The sequence below is a fragment of the Neomonachus schauinslandi genome, chromosome 10, assembly GCF_002201575.2.
Source record: "Neomonachus schauinslandi chromosome 10, ASM220157v2, whole genome shotgun sequence".
Taxonomy (NCBI): Eukaryota; Metazoa; Chordata; class Mammalia; order Carnivora; family Phocidae; genus Neomonachus; species Neomonachus schauinslandi.
In genome coordinates, this window is record NC_058412.1 from 22,592,610 (window position 1) to 22,616,149 (window position 23,540).

The window sequence follows — 23,540 nt, forward strand, 5'->3', positions numbered from 1 at the left end:
AGTGAGTGATAACAAGGCTATCATGGTGAGGGCAAGTAGGTACTTCAGAAAAGCCATCATTTGGGGCGGACAATTCTCAGGGCATCACTGGAACAAGTGCAGATTATTCTGAGATAGATCGTCCCACCCCTCCCACAATTCTGGTGTGTACCTTCCCCTTCAAGCTGTGGGTCTTTCCTAAAATAGGCACTGATGGGAACCCATCCTGTCCTAGATGATAGGCTGCTGACACATACTTCTGTCACATTGGTAGAACTCACCCAGGAGTCAGGGGCTAGGTTTTCCTTATTGAAAAAAAGAACAATTTCACTTACTGTCTTCTCACAACTGCTAAAACGTTTGACTTATACTTTCTTCCCAAGTCACGGAGCCAATCACAGGCGTTGTCTTTAGCTGCTAGCACAGGGAATTCGGCGTAGCTGCATCTTTAACCAGAGGGAAGAACAAACCTGTTTTCTTTTTCTTGAAGCCTAGGGATTTCTTTGTGGAATTGATCTACTGCTGTCTGAGGGAGTGATTTTCGATTTCTTTTTTACTGACCCATATTAAGAAATGCATTTTGCATCACCGCCTGTGACTGAAACGTTTCCCAAAACATCAATTACCCTTACTATATGCAGTGCCCTCAGATATTTTTATTCTATTTAATTTTTTTTAATGGACTGTGCAATCCACCAAATTGAATTAATGGGATAATAATAGATCGTAACCCCAGTTTGAAAGACACTCTTCAGCGGCCAGTGCCGCTGTAATCCACGTGGGCCCTGTGGCCAAGGCTTGGTCTAGCACCCCCTAGTGGATTTTTGGACAACAGCAAGCACTCGGCTCCTTCAGTCACCAAGATGCCCTCTGAGGGAGGCATGGACTGACACCCTCCAGGAAGATTTGAATCCATGGGCCCGTGCCTTTCCCAAAAGGAACATCTGCTGATTGTTGCTAACATTTGAAATGGAGCATCTTCCCTCCTGGGATATGTCTTCTTAGGACATTTTAGTAGCAAAACTTGGAGAAGAAAATTTTATTAAAAAGTGATGGAGCTTGTTGAGTAGTGGCCCTTGTGTTTTCACAGCTGCTAATAGATCACATAGATACTCTGCTAATTAAGCTGATGCATGTGAAGAGCACCCAGTGCCTGGTAAGAGTGCCCAAGAGTTGTTATTCCCCCACTGCCTCTCAGCTGATGAGGATTCCTTGATGTGTTGACCGGATTCCAAGATTTCTTTTACCTAAGTCTGTCCTATACCAAAATGCCTCACAAAGGTTGGAAGTATTTTTAAGTCATTTCTCAATGTTTCTAAATATAGAAGAGGTTAGAGGTTGGTGTGTTTGCTAACCCAGCTTGGCCATGGTGGTTGTGCAGAGAAGTATTAAGAGGTAGAAGCAAATGCATGGATTATAAAGCCAGGCTATTTCTGCCCATTTCCCATGATGTGTCCCACCCTACCTCTAACTGGCCCCAGCTGAGTGGAGACCAGTGACCTTTCATTCAATCCAAGTAGGTTTAGGGATGCTCCTCAAAGCTGCTGGTGGCATGGAGGGACTCCTGCCATCCTTAGTAATGGGACAGTAGCTTTGAGCTTTGGGTTTCTTGTTGAACTTGTGGGCAGTTGGTGAAGATAACACGTGTCCGATGTTCAGGAGCATTTATGCCCAAATGGCCCTTGCAAGCCCCTCCTTGGGTATATTTTCTTCTTCCTTCTCTGTATGTATTACTCTCTTCCAGGCTCTGGAACCAGCCCATAGTCAGCTGGGCCCATTGTAGCAGTGCCCACCCATGCCTGGTGTGACCCAAGCCCTCCGTGCAGCTCTGAGGCTGAGGCTTTGGCATGGCTAAATCAGTGGTTACCCACAAGTCACATTTTATTGAGCAGATGAGAAAGGAAGACAACATTTTAATGTCACAGAGCCAGGAACAAAGGGCCGCCCACTTAGATCTCACTTTTTACTCAAGACAACCAACCTATAACTGTGATTTGAAACATACTGAAAAAATGTCAGCAGATCAAGACCTGAGGTTGAACAATAGAAACCAGCTCCAGACTCCTAGCTGGAGCTCCGAAGTCTGGCTTTCAGCCTTTCTGCCTAACAGTGGCCAAAATGTAAGGATGATTTAAATATATTTGTCCATATTTACCCAAAGTCAAATGTTACTTGATATTTGTGGAAAATATTTGAATTTCACCCCCAAGGCATTTTGGCACCCAGGCTTTAAATTCCAACTCTGACTGCTCAGTTTAGACCCTGCCCCGCATTTCAACTTCGATTGCCGGAAGCAAAATGCTAATTCTGTCAAATGAGTTCCAGTGGCTCACCTCTCTGGCTTGGATCTCTCAACTCAACATGCAGACAATCAATGTGTGGCGTGCACATCAGTCCAGCGCTCCCACAACCCATGGCTTTGGAGGCGGGGCCAGAAACAAACCTTTTGGGATCATGCAGACCAGGGAGCCCAGCTGTGCTCCTCAGACACCGGGGGAAGACATTTCACACCAAGAAATCACATTCGGAGGGGGCTTTATGGTGTACAGTTGTTACAAAGTACTTTCACTCCATTTATGGCTTTTATTTCCATAGCTTACAGCCGAGAAGCTAAGGCCCATAAAGGGACTCACCCAAGATCTCACAGCTATTGTCAATATGGGATTCCAGCCCTGTATTTCCAATCCCAAGCTCCTCCCAGCAGGTCAGAGCCCCGATACTGGCGATTTTTGTACGTCCACGATCCTGGGAGGCCATTTGAAGGGGACTATGTGGTCCTAGTCTTTTGGCGCCTTTGTCTAGAACATGCTACCCATCTTTGACCTATCTACTCTGAGAAATCTTCTGCCTAAATGTTAATACTTATCATTTACAGCCAGCCACTGCCCCCTTTCAAAGGTGAACACAGTAAAATTTATGACAGGCGCACTATCAGACCACAGGAGTATAAAAGCACGAGGACGAGTGGCAGCCTCCATCTGCGCAAGTGATTTGTCCAGGGCTGGGCCATCAGGAGGATTCTGGCATGGGCCTGCAGCCACGCGTCTTCCTCCTGGGGCTGCTCTTGCTTCCGGGGCAAGGTAAGTCTGCCTTTGGCTCAGAGGGCAACCCATGGGTCAGCCTGAGGGTGTCCCGTGTTGCTTAGGCACAGAGCTTGAGAGAGGAATAGATCTTTCTCATGAGCCCAGAACACACAGGTTAGACGCAGGCAGGCTGGAATGCTGAGGTTCAAGTGCCCATGGCTGTAGGGCAAGAGGCAGGTCTAGGGCTAGGTGAGGAGAGCTGACGGGCAATAGCCGTGTGGTGCAGGGAGGCACGAAGACCTGGGTTCTAGTTCTCTGTGCTGTGTGGCCTCGGGCAAGTTCTATCTCCCTGGACCTTGATTTCATCTCATCCCTAAAATGGGGATACTACTATTTATGGGCTTTGCTTTGTTTTTGCTAGAAGGACCCAGGAAGGCAGGCTTTAGGATAATGAACTCCAAAGGATGGCCTACATTCTTTAGTGCTACTGACCCTGACTGAATGGGTGGGCTACCAGTCAGAGCTTTGTATTCCTCCTGAGCTAACAACTCCGAGAAGAGTGTGCTTCTGCCACATTCCTCTCTGCCTCTCTTCTCCTGACCCCGGGCTCTTCCTTCTTTGTTTGGAAAGCCATAAAGATGATTTTTCATCCCCTCCAAATGAGACACCTGGGCCCAGAGTGGAAAACACTTGCTCTCAAGCCCCCAGAAGCCTGGCTGGGGTCCAAGCACCAGTCTTGCTGCTTATCTTGGTCCAAGTCTGTTACCCTCTCTGATTGGGGGTGGACGAGGTGGGAGGGGTGTGTGAGAGTGGGTGCATGACATGTAGGGGTGTGGAGTGCGAGGCCAGAGAGGGGGGCTGGGTGGGGAGAATGATAATGCCTGCTATGCTTAATGCACAGGATGATTGTATTTTCCTGATTGCTAAATGAGGCTGAGCTTTTTTTCTTCATGTTTGATCATTTGAATTCCTCTTTTGTGAAGTGCCTGTTCAAGCATGTTTCCTATTTTTCTATGGGTTTTTCTTTCTTCCCATTGATTTTTAGGGGTTTTTCACACAGGCTGTGCACTTGCTCTTTGTGGGCGATGTATACAGCAAATATATTCGGAAACTTATCTTTCTGCTCTCTTTATGGAGACTTTAGATGAGCAAAATTCTGAATTTGGGGGAGGTAAATGAAGATTACTGAAATGAGAACAAATGGAGGTGATTTAGATTGCTGAAGCAGGGGAGTCAGCCACCATTAGTCAAATTTGCGGGAGACTTCAAGGCAGGGGATTGGGAAAGCTTATAGTGTAAAGGGGAAGACCTCAGGTGTGTTCTGATTGGAGGCTGTTGCCATGGGGAAACCTGAGGCAGGCTAACGAGAAGCCAGGCATCTTATGTGATTCATTTGGGGAACATATTTGGCTTTCTCTGGTCCTGAGTTGGAAGCAGGAACAAAAAGTAGGGAAGCTGGAATCACTGTTCTAGGCTGATGGCTGTAGAGGTGGTGGTTGGTCTGTTTGGTATTCAATCTCTCTATTTCTAAAGTTTTTAATCTTCTACTCTGGTTCCTCTTCAGATCACATAAATCTTTCACCTTTTACTAGAAGCTTTTTATCTTTTCCTTCATGGTTTGTACCCTTTGTGTCTTATTTAAGAACTCCTTTCCTACCTTACAGTCATAATGATATTATCCTATATTTCCTTCTAAAACTTCATAAATTTGCTTTTCTCATTTGGGTCTTTAGTACATCTGGGGTTAGTTTTTGTGACCAGTAGAAGAAAGGAACCCAGTATTACAGTTTTTTTTCCCATGAAAATATGTAGCTGTCCCAGCACCATTTATGGAGAAGTCCATTGTTTCCTTACCGCTGAGAAGAGCCCCATCTGTTTCTATATAAAGGGCTTGGATGTGCTTGTATCTGTTTCAAAACTTGGCTTTATTCGTCTCGTCCATTTGTCCACCCCTGTGCTATTGAGCATGTTGTCTTAATTCTTTTTTTTTTTAAGATTTTTATTTATTTATTTGACAGAGAGAGAGAGAGAGAGCGAGAGCAGGATAACAAGCAGAGGGAGTGGGAGAGGGAGAAGCAGGCTTCCCACTGAGCAGGGAGCCCGACGCGGGGCTCGATCCCAGGACCCTGGGATCATGACCTGAACTGAAGGCAGACGCTTAACGACTGAGCCACCCAGGCGCCCACGTTGTCTTAATTCTACAGCTTTATAGTAAGTTCTATTATTTGGGAAAACAGGTCTTTGTTTTTTCTTCTTAGAAATGACTTTGAACTTCCATATAAATTTTACTTTCTGTCACTTTCTACCCCCAAAAAACCTGCTGGGATTTTGATTGAAATTGCTTTGAATTCCATGAATCAAGTTGGGGAAAGCATACATCTTTACAATACTGAGCCTTCCAAACCAAGAACATGTTTAGATCTATCTTCTTTAATACTTCTCAAAGTTTTATAGTTTCTTTGGTGAGGTCTTGCACACATTTGGTTTAATTTATTCTTAGGCATATGATATTTTGTTGTATGATAGGTATATTTTTAAATTTTTATTTCGAAAATGTTTATTGGTATACAGAATTGATTTGTATATATTAATTTTGAACCCAATTAAATTCTTATAATTTTAATAAGTTATCTGTATATTCTTTTGGATTTTCTCTATACTCAGTCCTGCCAATAATGACCATTTTGTTGCTCTCTTTTCAATCTACATACTTTTTCTTTCTTTTGCCTTCCTGTGCCAGTTCCACTACAATTTTTCATGGAAGTGATGCTTATTCCCAAGTTCAAAAAGAAAGTGTTTAATGTTTTGTCAGTACGTATAGTGTCTGCCATAGGCTTTTCTGTAGATACTCTTTATGAGACTAAGAAGATCTATTTTATTACTAATTTGTTAAGAGGTTTTTAAAAAATCATGAGTGGATATTGATTTTATCTAATACTTTTTCTGCACTTATTGAGATGATTATGTGATTGACTCCTTTAAATTTAATGTGATAAGTTAATTGACTTTTTATTATTTTGTTCATGTTTTCAGTCACTAATTATTAGATTTACTGAAGACCACATATTGCATTTACTTGCCCTGCCTTTTCCACCTCTTTTAATCTAGAACAGTTCTTTAGCCTTTGGTTGGTTTGTTCTTTTGTGTCACTGAAAACTTTAGGCTGGCTTTTTGTGTATGTGCACTTCAATTTGGATTTGTCCCAATTATTTCTTTATAGTTCGAATCAGATTAAACTCTTTGGGCAGAAATACAAAATAGGTCATGTTGTGTCCTTGATTTATTCCACTGGGGGATACATGTGATGTTGGTAAATACCCTACTTAGGTGACATTAAGTTTGGCAATTTGGTTAAAGTGTGTCTGCCTCATTTCTCCCTTGGAAAGGTGCCTTCCGTCATGTGATTTATAAGTTATTTGTAAGGAGATATTGTGATACTATGTGACTATTCTTATACTCCATGGTTTTCTCAGCCACTGATGATTCTTGCCTGAATTGATTATTACCAGGGTGACTATAAAATGGTGATTTAAAAATATCTCTCATTGGCGCCTGGGTGGCTCAGTCGTTAAGTGTCTGCCTTCGGCTCAGGTCATGATCCCAGGGTCCTGGGATCGAGTCCCACATCGGGCTCCCTGCTCTGCGGGGAGCCTGCTTCTCCCTCTCCCACTCCCCCTGCTTGTGTTCCCTCTCTTGCTGTGTCTCTCTCTGTCAAATAAATAAAATTAAAAAAAATATATATATATATCTCATTCCTTCTAATACTGTTAGTTGGCACTCTCCCATTAAAAAAAATTCTTGTCTCTATCCCACTCTTTTTATCTTTTTAATATAAAAGATAAAAGTTTTGTCTTTTTAATATAAAATGGATTTATGGATTCTTTCATTAATCAGGGTATTATAATCCATTCAAGTCATTATTCATTTTGATGCTCAAGTAATTATGGATTTGGTCAGCAAGACCCCTTCACATGGCCTCCTGTTTCACCATCTGTTTTTTTAAGTACCTTTTAGCTTTATGAAACAAGCTATTCCAACAAATCTTATATTTTTCCTTTTTCAGCCATGCAATTAGCCATTTCTTCAAGGTTCCAGTTGGTGGGGGATTTTATTTAGAAACCAAGATCTAGGTGGTAGGGGTGTTCATTGCTGCTGGAGTGTCATTATGTCCAAGCTTACTCAGTGCACATAGCTAGGAAGTACAGTTTTGTTTTTAAAAAATGTATACACCAAAGATACAAATGTAATGATCCAAAGGGGCACCTGCACCCCAATGTTAATAGCAGCAATGTCCACAATAGCCAAACTATGGAAAGAGCCCAGGTGGCCATTGACAGGGAATGGATAAAGAATGGATATATATATATATATATATCTGCATGTGTATATGTCTATACACACACACACACAATAGAGTACTACTCAGCCATCAAAAAAAAAAATGAAATCTTGTCATTTGCAATGACATCGATGGAACCAGAGGGTATTACGCTAAGCAAAATAAGTCAATCAAAGAAAGACAATTATCATATGATCTCACTGATATGTGGAATTTAAGAAACAAAACAGCGGATCATAGGGGAAAAGAGGAAAAAATAAAACAAGATGAAACCAGAGAGGGAGACAAACCATAAGAGACTCCTAATCATAGGAAACAAACTGAGAGTTGCTAGAAGGGAGGGGGTGGGGGGATGAAGTAACTGGGTGATGGACACTGGGGAGGGCATGTGATGTAATGGGCACTAGGTATTATATGAGACTGATGAGTCATTGATCTCTACCTCTGAAACCGATAATACATTATATGTTAATTAACTGGATTTAAATTTTTTTAAAAAAATAAATGTATACAGATTATCTCTAACTTCAGTTAGAGTTGGACTTTCATCTCCTTCCCACATTTCAGATTGGTTTTGTCCTTCCCACTCACTGCAAATCAAGGTTACAAAAACATCAATAAATCTATTCATTTACTGAGTCCTATGATACATACAACATAACATCAGAATCACTCTAACAATAAGGGCACCTGGGTGGCTTAGTCAGTTGGGTGTCCAACTCTTGATTTCAGCCCAGATCTTAATCTCAGGATCATGATGAGTTCAAGCCCCAATTGGGCTCCAATTAAAAAAAAAGAAAGAATTGCTCTAATTGCTCTAACAATAGCACCACCACAATTTCTTTGCCATTCTTTTGTCCTTAGAATATATCCTACTCAGGGTGTATAATCAAAACACTTTGTTCAAAATTACTTGGATTAATTCTTTTTCTTTTGTTCTCTCTGTATGGTTATGCTATATATTTGACATATAGTTAAGTTTGTCTCTGTTTATATTCAGTTATAGGGTTTCTCCTATTTTTGTTGATTTTACTTTATTTTTTGAATATATAAAACATAGTTCTGACTTTTGAACCATGTTAATGTGAAAAAATACACTTGGAGAAGTCCCATCCCCTTCTCTAGCCCTTCCTTCTATCCCATTTCCACCTATTCCTGTAAGTAACTAATTTCATTATTTTCATATCCTTTCTATATTTCTTTATACAAATAAACTTTATTTTTTCTTCATTCTTGCACAAATGATAACCAACTATACACTTTTTTGTATCTTAATTTTCTTCACTTAATATATTCTGAAATTGTATCCGTTCAGATCTTTTTCATTTTTTTCCAACTGTAGAACATTCCATTATTACCATATATTCAATGAGTCTCCTAATGTAGGCATTAGGTTATTTCCAATATTTTGTTATTATAAGTAGTGTTGTCATAAACAATCATGTGCATATGTCTTTTTCATGTTGTTGGAGGTATAGCTTAGGATAAGTTCCCAGAACTGGGATTTCTGGGTCAAAGGGTAAGTACACAGTTTTGTTAGATATTGTCAAATTTCCCTCCATAAGGATTGTACCATTTTTACATACACATCAGCAATATATGTGAAAATGCCTTCTTCCCCAATAGTTTGACAATGGAGTATCTAGTCAAGCTTTAGAATTTGCTAAGGTCACATGTGAAAATGGTATTTTAATTTTAATTTCTCTGGTTAAAAAAGAAAGCTGAGTATCTTTTAATATTTTTATTTATTTTTTTAAAGATTTTATTTATTTGTCAGAGAGAGAGATCACAAGCAGGGGGAGCGGCAGGCAGAGGGAGAAGCAGGCTCCCCACTGAGCAAGGAGCCTGAGGTGGGACTCAATCCCAGGACCCTGAGATCATGACCTGAGCCGAAGGCAGACACTTAACCAACTGAGCCACCCAGGCATCCTTCTTTTCATATTTTTAAAGACCACGTGGTCTCAGGTTCCAGAAAAGCAATGAAAAAGGGTTAAGTCCTGGTGAGCTAGCACTTTTCAAGACTCTGCTTACAACATGTTTGATAATGTCCCATTATGGGGCGCCTGGGTGGCTCAGTCAGTTAACCTTCCCACCCTTGATTTCAGCTCAGGTCGTGAGCTCAGGATCCCGAGATAGAGCCCGGCGTGGGGCTCCGCGATGAGTGTGGAGCCTGCTTAAGATTCTCCCTCCTTCTCTCTCTCTCTGCCCCACCTCACCCTTGCTTGCTTGCAAGCAAGAATGCTCGTGCTCTCTCTCAATAAATACTTAAATACAATAAATACATAAAGTACTATTTGATAATTCCCATTGGCCAAAGCAATTCATATGGCCAATCTCAGATTTAAGTAGGGGAGAAATAGACTTCTCTTGCTGGAAACAGCAGCAATGTTACGTTGCAAAGTGACGTGAATTCAAGAATAGGAGGAATTTGTGGCCATTTTGCAATCTACTTCACTTACCTTCATTGCTCTTTTCTTCAGGGTTTTTTTTTTTTTTAAGATTTTATTTATTTATTTGACAGAGAGAGCAAGAGAGCACAAGCTGGGGGAACAGTAGAGGGTGAGGGAGAAGCAGGCTCCCCGCCAAGCAGGGAGCCCGATGTGGGACTCGATCCCAGGACCCTGGGATCATGACCTGAGCTGCAGGCAGATGCTTAACCACTGAGCCACCCAGGCGCCCCGATCTTCAGGCTTTTTAATAGCCATTTTTGCATGTTTATTTTTCCAAATGAACTCTAGATTCAATTTGCCTAACTTTAGAAAAAAAATCCATTGGTATTTTTATTGAAATTGCCTTAAATTTGTAAAATGGAACTAAGCTTATTCAAAAGTACTTAAATTTTATTATGGTTTTTTTTCCATCTTCCACTATACTTCTAACTGGGCCAGCTCATATGTTGATATATACAAAGGCTTTTACTTTTTATATATTAATTTTATACTTTCTATCTTGCTAAATTTTTATACTGTTGAATTAGTTTTATCATTAATTCTCTATAGCAAGTATACACCCATATCATCAACAATAGAAACAGTTTTCCTTCTCTTCTAATTCTTCTACCTTTATTTATTTTTTCCTGATTGCATTGGCTAATATTTCAATACAGTGTTAAGTAGCAATGGTGATAGTGGGGATTCTCACCTTGTTCCTGACCTTAGCAGGAGGAAAATGTTTCCCTATTCAGTTGGATGGTAGCCTTTGGGAATCATACATACATACATAAAGGCATACAATACATATATGTGTTTATGTGTGTTCACATTAATGAAGTATCCATAAATTTCTATTTTCTTGAGTGTATTTATTTTTATCAGGAAAGAATGTTAAAGTTTGTTGAAAGTCTTTCCAATATTTATGGAAATAATCATATTTCCCCCTTAGAGTTATTATTTTTTGAATTATATTAATAGATTTGCTAATATTGAGCCATCCTTGCTTTCCTGGAATAAAATCAAGTTGGTCATGGTATATTTTGTCTTTATATACCATTGACCCTAGAACAACATGAGTTTGAACCATGTGGGTCCACTTATATAAAATTTCTTTCTATAAACTTTTGGAAAATTTTTTGGAGATGTGCGACAATTTGAAAAAAAAACTCACTGACAAACCACACAGCCTAGAAATATCAAAAACATTTTTAAAAAGTTAGAAATGTCATGAATGCATTAATTATATGTAGATACTAGTCTATTTTATCACTAGTCTACTATTAATGGTAATAACCATTAAAATATATATAAATCTATTATAAAAAGTTATCAAAACTTACCATACATTATCTCTTCATTCTTGATGTCTGTTATTTGTAAAACACACACCATCTGCAGTGTTTTGTATCTAGGTACTGCCAGATGATTCATCTTGTAAACAGATGATGTTAGCTTATGGTATTGATAAACACAGTATAGTACTTTAAACTTATTTTCTCTTCCTTAATATTTTCTTTTTTTAAATTATTTTTTTTTAAGATTTTATTTATTTGACACAGAGTGAGAGAGAGAAAGCAAGCACAAGCAGGGGTAGGGGCAGAGGGAGAGAGAGAAACAGGCTCCCCGCTGAGCAAGGAGCCCGATGCAGGACTCGATCCCATGACCCTGGGATCATGACCTGAGCTGAAGGCAGACACTTAACCAACTGAGCCACCCAGGCGCCCCTTAACATTTTCTTTTCTCTAGCTTACTTTATTATAAAAATACAGATTAGAATACATATAAAATATGTTACTTGACTATATTATTGGTAAGGCTTCTGGTCAACAGTAGGCTATTAGTAAATATAGGGGGGAATCAAAAATTATACATGGATTTCTGTCTATGGGGAGGATCCATGTCCCAAGCCCCACTTTGCTCACGGGTCAAGTGTACTGCTGATTTAGTGTGCTAACACTCATGTAGGATTTTTTTTTCTTATGTGTTCATGAATGAAATTGAACTGCATTTTCTTTTTCCCCTCTACCCTTGTTAATTTTGATACCAATGTTATACATTCTCATAAAATGAATTTGGAAGTGTTCCTATTTTTCTGTCTTGAATAGTTTTTAATATGAATGGAACTAGGGGTGCCTGGGTGGCTCAGTTGGTGGAACATGTGACTCTTGATATTAAGGTTGTGAGTTTGACCCCATGTTGAGGGTAGAGTTTACTTAAAAAAAATAATAATAATAATTCCACCAGTTAGGTGGAATATTTAAACATCTAAAAATAAAACTCACCAATAAGGCCATCTGGGCCTGGAATATTATTTTTTGCTAGATTTTTGACTAGTGACTCAATTTTTTTAATGGTCATAGAATTCATATCTTTTATTTCTTGTAAATATGTTTTGGAAAGTTTTGTTTTTCTAGGAATGGGTCCATTTCAAGTAAATTTGCAAATTTTTTGCATGATTTTATATAGGATTTCTGTTGTTATTTCTTTGATGTCTGTAGCTTCTGCAGTCATGCCCTCTTTTTGTTTCCAATACTGGCTATTTGCGACTTCTTCCTTTTTCTTTGATTCATTTTGTCAGAGGTTTGTCTACCTTGTTAGTTTTTTCAAAGATCTAATTTTTGGCTTTATTGATCATCTATGTCATCCTTGTCTGTTGCTGCAGAGCAAATTACCTTAAATCTTATTGATGAATGGCAACCCACAATTCAGTGGATCTGCAATTTGGGAAGACCTCAGGTGGGATATCTTGTCCCTGTTCCATATGGTGTTGTATGGGACTGACATGGAGGATCTAAAATGACACATCTGGGGACTTGGTACTGAGATGTCCTTGTGCGCTCCTCCACATGGCCTTCCTGTAAGGACAGCCTGGGCTTCTGTACCTTGTGACTCAGGGCCCCAGATGAGCAAAAATTGAAGTCACAGGGCCTCTTAATGCCTAGGCTCAAGAGTCATTCCTGCTGCTTCTATAGGTCAGTGCAAGTTTCAGGGCCAGCCTAGACACAAGGGGAAGGAAATAGACTTCACCTCTTGGGGGTTGGGGGGAGAAGAGTGGCAAAAGCCACATTGCCAAGGGACATGCAGGATAGAAGGAAATGCCATGGCCATCTTTGGAAAAATATACCACCATCTAAATTGTATGTTTCCTATTTCATTAATTTCCGTGAATTAATCTTGCTTGGCATTTATAGTAGATCTTGAGTCTATGGCTTGCTATCTTTTATAAATTTTAAAAATTCTCAGCCAGTATCTCTTGAAATATTGCTTCTACTCCATTATTTCTGTCTTTTCCTTCTGTAGTGCCAATTAAATGTTTGTCTGGTTTTCTTTATATACCATGTCTCTTAGCCTCTTGTCCAACTATACCATCTTTTTGTCTTTCTATACTGCATTCTAAGTAATTTATTATGACACATGCCCTAATTTGTCCGTTCTCTCAGTTGTATCCAATTTGCTGTTAAACCCAATCATTGAAGATTTTGAAAATTGGCTTTATTTTTCAAATTTAATTTACATTTAGTTCTGTACCAAATTTACAATGTTACTTTTAAAAATAATTTTATGTTCCCATAAATATCAAGTTTTCTCTCTCTTTTTTTTTTAAACATAGTAGTTTTATAATTTTGGTCTGATAATTTCAATATCCAAAGTCTTGGATCTGTTTCTGCTCTATTTTTTTTTCCTGCTAATTCTTGATCCTGGATACCTTGTTTCTTTCTGTGTTTAGTTATTTTTTATTGTGTGCTACTCAGACTCCTCCAAAAGTTACTTGTTAGACTCTTCAGGGCCTAGGATGAAGATGCCTGTCTTCAGAAACTTTATAAATGTCATTCTGCCTGGCACTGGGAAAATTGACATTTGAGGGTCACTTCAAACTAAAGTCACAGTGTGAGTTTCCCTAGAAGAGCCAGACAAGCCCCACACTAACCACTGTACATATTTAACAGCTTCCCTGTAAGAGGGATATACTATTATATCCTCATTTTACAAATGAGACAACTGAGACTCAGAAATTAAGTAACTTTCCCAAGGTTATCTACTATAAGTACAAGAGCCAGAATTCAGTCTTGAGCCTGAGTCCTAAGACAGGGCTTCTCCCCACCACCGTGCATTGCAGGCCAGCCCAAGGGAGGGAAGAATCACAATTCAGCTCTTACTAAAGCTTTGAATGGGCTCAACCAACAACACACATGGAAACAAGTTCCTGTTCTGAAAGTTTGGGTGTATAAAACAAACAGTATTACCTCAAAACTGCAGCTGGCAAGAAATCACTGTATCTAATAAAGCACAATATTTGCTAGAATTCCATTTTCCTGGAATGGGTCAGCAGTTCCCCGGGACACTGTCATGCTGGGGAATGAAAACTCATTGCCTTGGTACACACCCACGCCAGGCCTGTCGCTGTAAAGCCAAAGGTGGGAGCTGGGTGAACCCATCGTGTGAGGAAAGGAATACCTCTTCCCTATTAGAACAAGTAAAGCTAGTCAACGTTTGTCTTACAGAGGCCTAGAGTCCTTCCTGAAGTTTGCCAGCCCAGCCTTCTAGAAATACTCTCTCCAAATAAGAGTAGAAAGCAACCCTGGAGAACTTCTGGTAGCCCAGATTCTTCCAGTTACTGAGGAGAGAGGGGCGGGGACTTGCTAGAGTCCCTTATCTAGTTGGTGGCCCAGCCATCCCCGGAACTCAGTGTCAGACTCTCTTCTACAGCAAATGCCTCCATCCCCATCCCCACCCCTGCCCCAAACCCACTCACTTCCCTCTAAATTCCTGCTCTGAGCAGCATGCCCAGCTAAGGGATTTTCTCTGGGGGGCTCAGGAGTCCTACTTTCCTGGGATGTCATCTGCACCTTGTAGATTTTTAGGACTTAATTGTCAATCATCCTTTTCATCAAGTTGCATTTTTGTTACTGACAGTGAAGTGTCTGAGCACCCTTCCAAGAACCCGAGCTGAGCTGAGCCTGGCTGGTAGATAGGAAGGAACCCTCTGGAGAGAGAGAGAACTGATTTGCATAAAATCACTGGAGAAGATTTAAGTACCAAAATAGGTGAGGTAGCTGTAATAAAAGCAACAGGCTTTAGAAAATGGAGAGGTGAACGTGGGATGCAGAAGTTTCACGTGCTCTGAGGGCTGCATGGGATCCAGATAAACACAGGCATGGGGAGGGCATGCAAGTCGGGGAGCAGCATGCCTAGTGCAGGGAGCAGGTCCACTGAGTGGAGGGCAGGGTTGGTATTGGGGGAGGATTTTGAAATCCAAAAATGATAGAGATTATCCTAGTGTCTTTTGGCTTAAAGAGACCTCTAAAAGGATTATTCCCAATTTTTTTTTTTTTAAACGTTAACAAAAACTGAACCCTTAGGCAGGTCAGGTTAAGTGACCTGCCCAAGGTCACATAGCAAGCCTGGAATTTGGATTCGCTATGTGGGCAATGGGGAGCTATTAAAGGTTCTTTGGGGCAGGGGGTGGCCTAATGCAAGCAGTATTTTGGGCAGGATGAGTCAGCCAGCTTCAGACATACAAGGCCATGCATGGGAAGAGGTAGCACGCTGGTGAATTTGTGTGCCTGGCTCCAAGAAAGAGGCCCAGCAGGGAGTTTGCTTGGCCCTGGCAAGGCCGTGTGCTTTTCTCTTGCCTTAGGCAACCATCTCCTCCTATGTTCTTGCATCTCAGTGAGGACAGTGCTCTCTTCTTCACACCAGAACCTCCCAGTTATCTCTGGGAGGAGACCCTTCTGAATGAGGGGGGCATGAGGCCCCCACACAGCTCCCTGAGATTCCCTTCCTGTTGGAGCTCACTAATCACTGCTACGCCCACGTCTAGCTTTGAAGGTCCCTGGTCCCCTTTAAAGCTCTGGCTGGGGTTGCTGGAGCTGGGAGTGATCATGGAGATTAGTGTGGGAGGAGGAGTCCGGGCTTGGGCTGCTGAGGGACCACTTGTTCACCTTCACTAGTGGACCCTCTTCTTCGGGTTGTCTTTCCTGGCTCTGGGCCTGCCTTAACTGTGATCCTGAGGAAGCCAAGGAAAACACAATCTACAAGCCAAGCATTCCTCATCTGAGGTCATAAAATGAGCCAGGGGCAAAACCTCAAAAGTCAGCTGTGAATATGCCCTCTCCTGTTAGAACTGCTCCCTAGAGCCTTCTTCCCTCTCCTGGGGCATAGGGGGTATGATGTTTGATACTGGGTGGGCCTCAGGAGAGGGAGACAGGAGGGTGCACCGGCCTCTGTCTGGAATGGACTCTGTCCTGGGTGGTGGGGTCTCCCTGGGGTCGTCAGCTCAGGACAGGGAGTATGTAGAGAATGTTGGTTTGGGACTTCCCAAATCATCTCTCATGTGTCTTGTACAATCACCAGAGTAGAGGATGTGTCTACCCAGAGGTTGTGACAGCATTAATCCTATACCATTCTTTGGCATCCTCATGATAAACTGAGATTGACTGATGAGTTAAGGCAGCTAAAAAAACTGGTCTTATAGACAGGACAGAAGAATATGTTTCCATAAACTGGGAACTCAGGCTACACAACAACACACATAATAAGCCTTTTTTAGAACCTTCTTTCAAAAAGACTTTGGTCCGAAGGAAAGCATATCAGACCAGGTTAAGGAAAAATCATGCCGCACCATGGCCTTTTTAGTAACTTGCTGGGTGATCTCTGCCAAGTTTGCGAACCTCTTTGGGTCTTAGTTTCCTGAGACATTAAACGTGATGATATCAGAGATCTGCCCACCTTGGCCCTTCTAAGACAAGCATTCAGAGGTTAGTCTAGCTACCCTAGGAAGATTCTCTGGTCCTCCATGTCACCTTCCACAGATTATGGCATGGGACCAACACCACACTGAGGGAAGGACGCTGACATCCTGTGACCCTCAGAGCACAGCACCGTCAGGTGGTCCCGTGGGGCGCTTGCTGGCGGGTGACCGCAGCATCCCACAGGCCCTCGGGTGTGAATGGGAAGGAGGTGCTATATGCAGTGACAGATAAAGCCCAGAAGACCTGCTTACAGTCCAAACAGTATGGGGGACAAATACTGGCTGACTTGGACCCTCCCCTTCCCGGGTCACCAGCACAGCTCACTGCTTGGTGGAGGCCCCCCGCCTTGCCGGTGTGGTCTGTGTGAGCTGGTAGAAGTCATTTAGCCTCCTTGAGCCTGTAAAAATGTTAACAGGGTTATAAATCCTGCTATTACTTACCCTTTAGGGGTGCTGTGAGGACATTACACTTCTCAAAGAGCCCAAGAATTTCATGTACACCAAAGAGTGGCCTTAATTCCATAAGTATTGGCCTTGAAAGTCCTCCCCAACTGCCCAGGGCAAGCGCCTTCCTTTCATCCAGGGAGACAAGTCACCCCTAGCATGGGTATAGCCCTCTCCTATTCACACAGCAGTTTCTGTTCTTTGATCTGTAAAACAAGCTCAAGAAGAAGGCCAGGAAACTAGTCATATCCCCATTTTATAGGTGAGGAAGTTGAGGTTCAGAGGGATTAATTCTTGATCGAGGTCACAAAATGGCTGTCTTTCCTTAAGACAGGGATAGGGGTGGAAAATGGTGCCCCAGACACAGTATAAGTGGAAAAACATGAAGGAAATCTATCAATTAAGAGAGCATGAGCTGTTTTACTTTTTTTTTTTTTTTTTTTTTTTTTTTTTTTTAAAGATTTTATTTATTTATTTGAGAGAGAGAATGAGAGAGAGCACATGAGAGGGGGGAGGGTCAGAGGGAGAAGCAGACTCCCTGCGGAGCAGGGAGCCCGATGCGGGACTCGATCCTGGGACTCCAGGATCATGAACTGAGCTGAAGGCAGTCGCTTAACCAACTGAGCCACCCAGGCGCCCTGCTGTTTTACTTTTGCTTTTGAAATCACCCTACCTACCCCTGGCCATCTGTTGGGCTAACACATTTTGGGTTTCCCTGAAGAGTTGGGGCTCTCAACCTCAAAGGCACATCTCCCAAAGGACCTTTAAAAACTGCTGGTGCCCAGGATACCCAGGTCCCACCCCAGGCCCATCAAACCTGAGTGTCTGTCTTCGGGGGGCAGCAGGTGTTGGGTTGAGAACCTCTGCTTCAGAAGGTGCATCCCTAAGGAGACTCATGTGCGACCTTACCTAGCCAGATGTGATGCTCCAATGGCTCTTTGTTGGTTCCAGAACCCCAGTGGTCATGGCTCTTCCTACTTGGATGACTGATTTCAGCCGAACCTCTTTCTCCCAGTGTGCACAGATGTCTTTCTCTTTCATTCCCATCAGGGTGGAAAAGTACATGTTTTTTTCCCTTCCTGACCTTATTGAGATGGGAGTCTTTCAGGGAGCTCAAAGCCCTTTGTAGATCCATGAGCTTAAGGCTAAGACAACCTTCAAAACGAGGAAAAATCCATGGGGTTCAATCATTCCACAAGAGCTTTGATTATTTCTTCCACAATACTTTGGGGTGCTGTGGGAATAGGCAAGAATTTTTCTCCCCATTTACCTGGTGGGACGCAGAGGACTGGAGTAAGGGCCAAGTCACTCCAGGATCCGTGGGGACAGCACCCAGGGGTCCTGAGTTTCCAGCTGGGTCTTCCAGTCTGAACACTTAATATTTGGATTCCAGACACAGCCCCCCTGCAGACAATTGATTCAGATCATCAAGTTAAAACATGAACTCTGTAGTTCTATGAGGAAATGGCAGAATTCTTGAGGTTGGAAGGGTCTGAAAAGTGGTCTGTGCTCACCATCTCCCTGGTTGGACCTTCACCAGCGTCTGATACCATGTTTTATGTTTGCATGCATTTAATCCTTCCAGTAGTCCCACAAGGCAGGTAGTACGAAACCTCATCTTTAGGTGAGGAAACAGAGGCATGGACTGACCAGATCAGGGGTGACCAAGCTCCCAACGTCTGCCTGGTGTGTGTGCCACCTGCCTGCCCTGATCCCTCGTCTCTGCTTGGACCAGTGCCCCGAGGGGCCCATTCTTGTTGCAGGAGCTCTGGCTGTTCTACCAAGGATGACCTATTTCCATGGGTCCATTCTTGGTTTGGGGGTCACATGGAACAAGGCTAGCCCCCCTTTAGATGCTGAAGGAAGGTCTCCTACACCTCCCTTTAGCTTTTCTTCTCTGGTCTTCCCAAGTGTGTTTAAATAGGATATCTGTTTAGGTTCCCATGTGTCCTATGTATTTTATGATCCTTTCTCCTTCTTTCTTGCCTTCTTTGGATTACATATTTTTACGGTCTCAGTTCCAGCACCCTACCCTGCCCAACATGAGCTTGCTGATTATACGTGGTTTTGTTGTGATTGTGGCATTTACAATCACAACATGCATCCTTGACTTATTAAAATCGAATTAAATGAGTACATTCATCATTTACCAGATAAAGGAAAAACCTTATCAGTGTGACTCCATTTGCTCTCTGCAAATCTGCCCACACAGCAAGATGTCCATATGTTTTAAACTCCACACTACATTATTTTTATTGTTTATATTGGGGGTGACAAATTTTTTCTATAAATGGCCAAATGGTAAATAGTTTAGGTTTTGGCTCATGCATGGTCTCTATCACATGTACTTCTTCGTTTTTTTTAACTTTTAAAAATGTAGAAACCATTCTTCTCTAGAGAGCCATACAAAAATAGGCTGTGGGCAGATTTGACCCATGGGCCATTGTTTGCTGGCTTCCGTTTTATACAGTCAATATTATCTTGAACTTATCTACATATTCATTCTCTTTGTACTTCATTCCTTCTTATGTTGCTATGCTTCTATATGGGATCATTTTCCTTGTAACATTTAGAATGTGTCATTCCACCGTCTTCTGGCCTCCATTGTTTCTGATAAGTTGACTGTTAATCATGATGTTGGTCTCCTGTATGTGATTTTCTTCTGCTATTCTTGAAATTTTTTCCTTGGCTTTAGAACTACACCAAGACACATGAATTATTACAGTTAAAGTAGGTAGAATTCTCTTTGTGTTTTTCCTACCTTAAAGGTTTGTTGTTCTCTTTTTTCCCCCATCTTCTTTGATCTGTGGCTCAATATTTTTCTTCAAATGTGGCAAGCTTTCAGCCATAATCTCTTCAAATCCCTTTCTGCCTCTTTCTCTGCTTCTTCTGGGACACATTACCTATATGTTTATGTGTTTGGCAGTAGCCACAGATCTCTGAGGTTCTGTTTATTTTTCTTCAATCTTTTTTCTTCTGTATTTTTCAGAAATGTACCTTCTATTGATCTATTGATCTGTCTTGAAGTTTACACATTTTTTTTTTCCTACCATCTCAGGTCTGTGGCTGAGCCAATCCAGTAAATCTTTCAGTATTGTATTTTTCAACTCTGGATTTCTTTTGTTTTAATAACTTCTATTTGTTGAGTCTTTAGTCTTTATTTTTCTTTAATTCCTTGAACATATATACAATAGCTGCTTTGAAAACTTTGCCTGCAAAATCCAACATCTGGGTCCAATCAGAACTGATTTCCATAGACTGCATTTTTTTTTTTCCCTAAGTACAAGACTCACTTTTCAGTTACACGGCATGTCTAATAATTTTTGGTTGCAAATTGGACATGTTCAATAAAATGTCAAAATTCTGGATTTGATTTTTCTGAAGGTTTTTACGAACTTTCCTAGACATAAACAGTGGAATCGGTGTCCTTCATGGTGTGTAGCCACTGATGTCTTTGATCAGGTTTTTATTTCTTATTTTTATCTCTTTAACCTGGCATCCTAGTAGCCAGCCCTGGGTCTACACACTTGAGTGATCAGTCAGTGATTCAGACAGGTCATGCTCAAACGCCTTGGGTTTGTAAGGCTCTGTTTATTGGTCTGTGTGTAGGTTGGGGAAGGAGCACAAAGATTCAATCAATTCTCAAGTTTCTCTTTACCTAGGGCTCTCTTAGGTCTTTCTAGCACATGTGTAAATGTCCAGCCAGCCAGGAGTAAATGAAGAGCATATTTTAGCCTTTCTCATTTCCTGATTGAATATCTGATTGGTTCACCTCTCACTCTAACTGGGAAAAAGACACCAGGCTAACAGAGCTGTGGATGTTACTCATTTCTTAGTCCACCACTTTTCACTGTCTATTGTCTGTTTTGTTTTTTTAATCTCTCTTGGTTTCTGTTTATTTGGTGTTGTTTCCTGGTAATTTTTTTTAACTGAAAGCCAAGCATTAGAAATATAATTCCATGTTGTAAGTGGTGCTATCTTCCTTCATAAGGGTAGACAGGTAGGGGCAGATCACCTTAATCTAACCGAGAATAAAAATGATTCAAAGCCAACTTCCATCTATTTGGAGGATGGTCTATCTCAAGTTTATTCCTACTCCAAGGGTCTAGCTCTTTGAAGCACCAACTGAAACCTAGGAAATTTACTAGGCCCCTCTTCCTTGATGGGCATTAAATTTCAGTGTTTTCCTCTAGCTCCACAGAACTGCCCAAGCTCTGCACTGCATGTTAGCCTCTTACCTGCTGATATCTCTTGTCCAAGATTTGGCAAATGTTTCTAGGGTAAAACCAGCATCAAATGTTGGGTCCACACTCTTCACTTCCTTTCTCTTTGGCTATTGACTTCTCAAGTTCTTGCTGCCTTTATGAGTCCCAGTGGAGGTGCATGTATACACATGCATACACACACGTGGAGTGTGGAAATGCACACTAGGATGTCTGCAGAGCAAAAAATTAATGCCCAGAAGATTCCATAGTGGTTGCAGGAAAAAATGTAGGGATCCATCTATTGTCTTCAAAAACAGGCTCCTTTGAGCCCCTTTAAAACATTTTAGATCTAGAGTCAGCAGATTGGAAGCTCAATCCAGTCCTACTTCTTGAAAGAAAAATTTTAACTTCTACAAAATGATGCTAATAATGACATCTTTCTCTCTGGACTGTTTTGATAATGAACAGCACCTTTCATCAAAATGAACATATTTCAGTATATATTTGTGCAGGCACCGGGCTAGATTTTCTGCTTATATTATTTGACTTAAAGGTTTTTGTTTGTTTTTGTTTTTGTTTTAGAAATTATAGAGCGCTGAGTGTATTCACAGTCATAAAAATCTTTTTTAAAGGAAACTACTTTTTATGGCAGGGGACCAAAGGGTTTCTTTGAGGAGAGATTTTTTTTTTTTTTTGTATCTCAGGCTTGGAGCCTGGAGAACTGGGAGATGTACGGAATAGGACATTTCTCAAAGACCAGGAGATAGGTGGCTTCCAGCACCAATGATCCTTTACCTGACAATCTGGAGGTAGGTCCCAGGTTCCCATCTGGGGTTCCTGGGGCTAAAGGCTATTGCTGATCACCAGAGATGCCATTTTCCTGTTTAAGCTTGATGATCTCTTTACAGTAAGCAGTACAGATCACGCGTTGGTTGGCAAATAATGGCCAATGGGCTAAATCCAGCCTTATGCCTGTTTTTGGATGACCTGTGAGCTAAAAATGGATTTTACATTTTTAGATTCTTTTTTTTTTTTATGTGGATGTCCACTTATTCACACTGTTTGTTGAAAAGACTATCTTTTCTCCATTGTACTGCCTTTGCTTCTTTGTCAAAGATCAGTTGACTTTATCTACATGGGTCTATTTCTGGACTCTCTATTGTGTCCCATGGATTTATTTGTTCTTCTGCCAATATCATATTGTAGCTTTATAGTAGGTCTTGAGGTTGGATCGTGTCAGTTCTGTGACTTTTTACTGCTTCGATATTCTGTTGGCTATTCTGGGTCTTTTGCCTTTTCATATAAGCTTTAAAATCAGTTCATTGAGGGGCGCCTGGGTAGCTCAGTTGGTTAAGCATCTGCCTTTGGCTCAGGTCATGATCCCAGAGTCCTGGGATCGAGCCCCGCATCGGGCTCCCTGCTCGGCGGGGAACCTGCTTCTCCCTCTGCCTGCCGCTCCCCCTGCTTGTGCTCTCTCTCTCTGACGAATAAATAAATAAAATTAAAAAAAAAATCAGTTCGTTGATATCCACAAAGGTTTTTAAAAATGTAAATGGTTGGGAAAAATAGAAGAGTATTTCACGACATATGAAAATTATATGAAATTCAAATTTCAGTCTCCATAAAGTTAATTTGTTTATATCTTGTCTGTGGCTGCTTTTGCACTACTCCAGAGCTGAGCAGTGACAAGACAGTATGGTCTGCAAAACCTAAAATAGGGACTATGTGGCACTTTACAGAAAACGTGTGCTGACCCCTGATCTGGATCTTAGGCTGTGACTTACCCTTCGCTCGTTGGCCGTGAGCACAGCCTCCAGAGCCAGGCTGCCCATTTTCAAATCCTGCTATCACCATTACTAACTGTGTCACCTTTAAAATGTCACTTAATCTTTCTGAGCCTCTTTTATCCACGAAGTAGAGATCATGGCTTTTATCTCCTAGAGCTGTTGTAGGGAGTAAATGAATTATTTCATGTAAGGGTTTAGAAAGCCTGGCGCATAGAGGCTGCATATTAAGTGTTAGCTGTCATATACATGTTTAGCCTAGCTTAAAAAAAAATATTACAGGGCGCCTGGGTGGCTCAGATGGTTAAGCGTCTGCCTTCGGCTCAGGTCATGATCCCAGGGTCCTGGGATCGAGTCCCGCATCGGGCTCCCTGCTCAGTGCAGAGTCTGCTTCTCCCTCTCCCTCTGCCATTCCCTCTGCTTTTGCTTTTCTATCTCTCTGTCAAATAAATAAATAAAATCTTTAAAAAATATATTACAAAAATAGTCTCACCTCTCTGCCCTGCTAATTCATCAGCCTCACTACTCCCAGAGCAAAGATCATCTTAAAATACATGTTAACACTCATCTTTTTAAACATCAG

At 41.4% G+C, this 23,540-nt stretch overlaps 1 protein-coding gene across 1 annotated transcript in view; it reads left to right on the forward strand.

The window, feature by feature from the left end:
• Positions 1-2,791: 2,791 nt before the first annotated feature.
• PLB1 (phospholipase B1) overlaps positions 2,792-23,540 on the forward strand; it is a 121,815-nt gene continuing 101,066 nt past the window's right edge. The window contains exon 1 of the mRNA XM_044919004.1: positions 2,792-3,059. Coding sequence (XP_044774939.1) covers positions 3,005-3,059 — 55 coding nt within the window. The 5' untranslated portion in view covers positions 2,792-3,004. The remainder of the gene's footprint in view (positions 3,060-23,540) is intronic.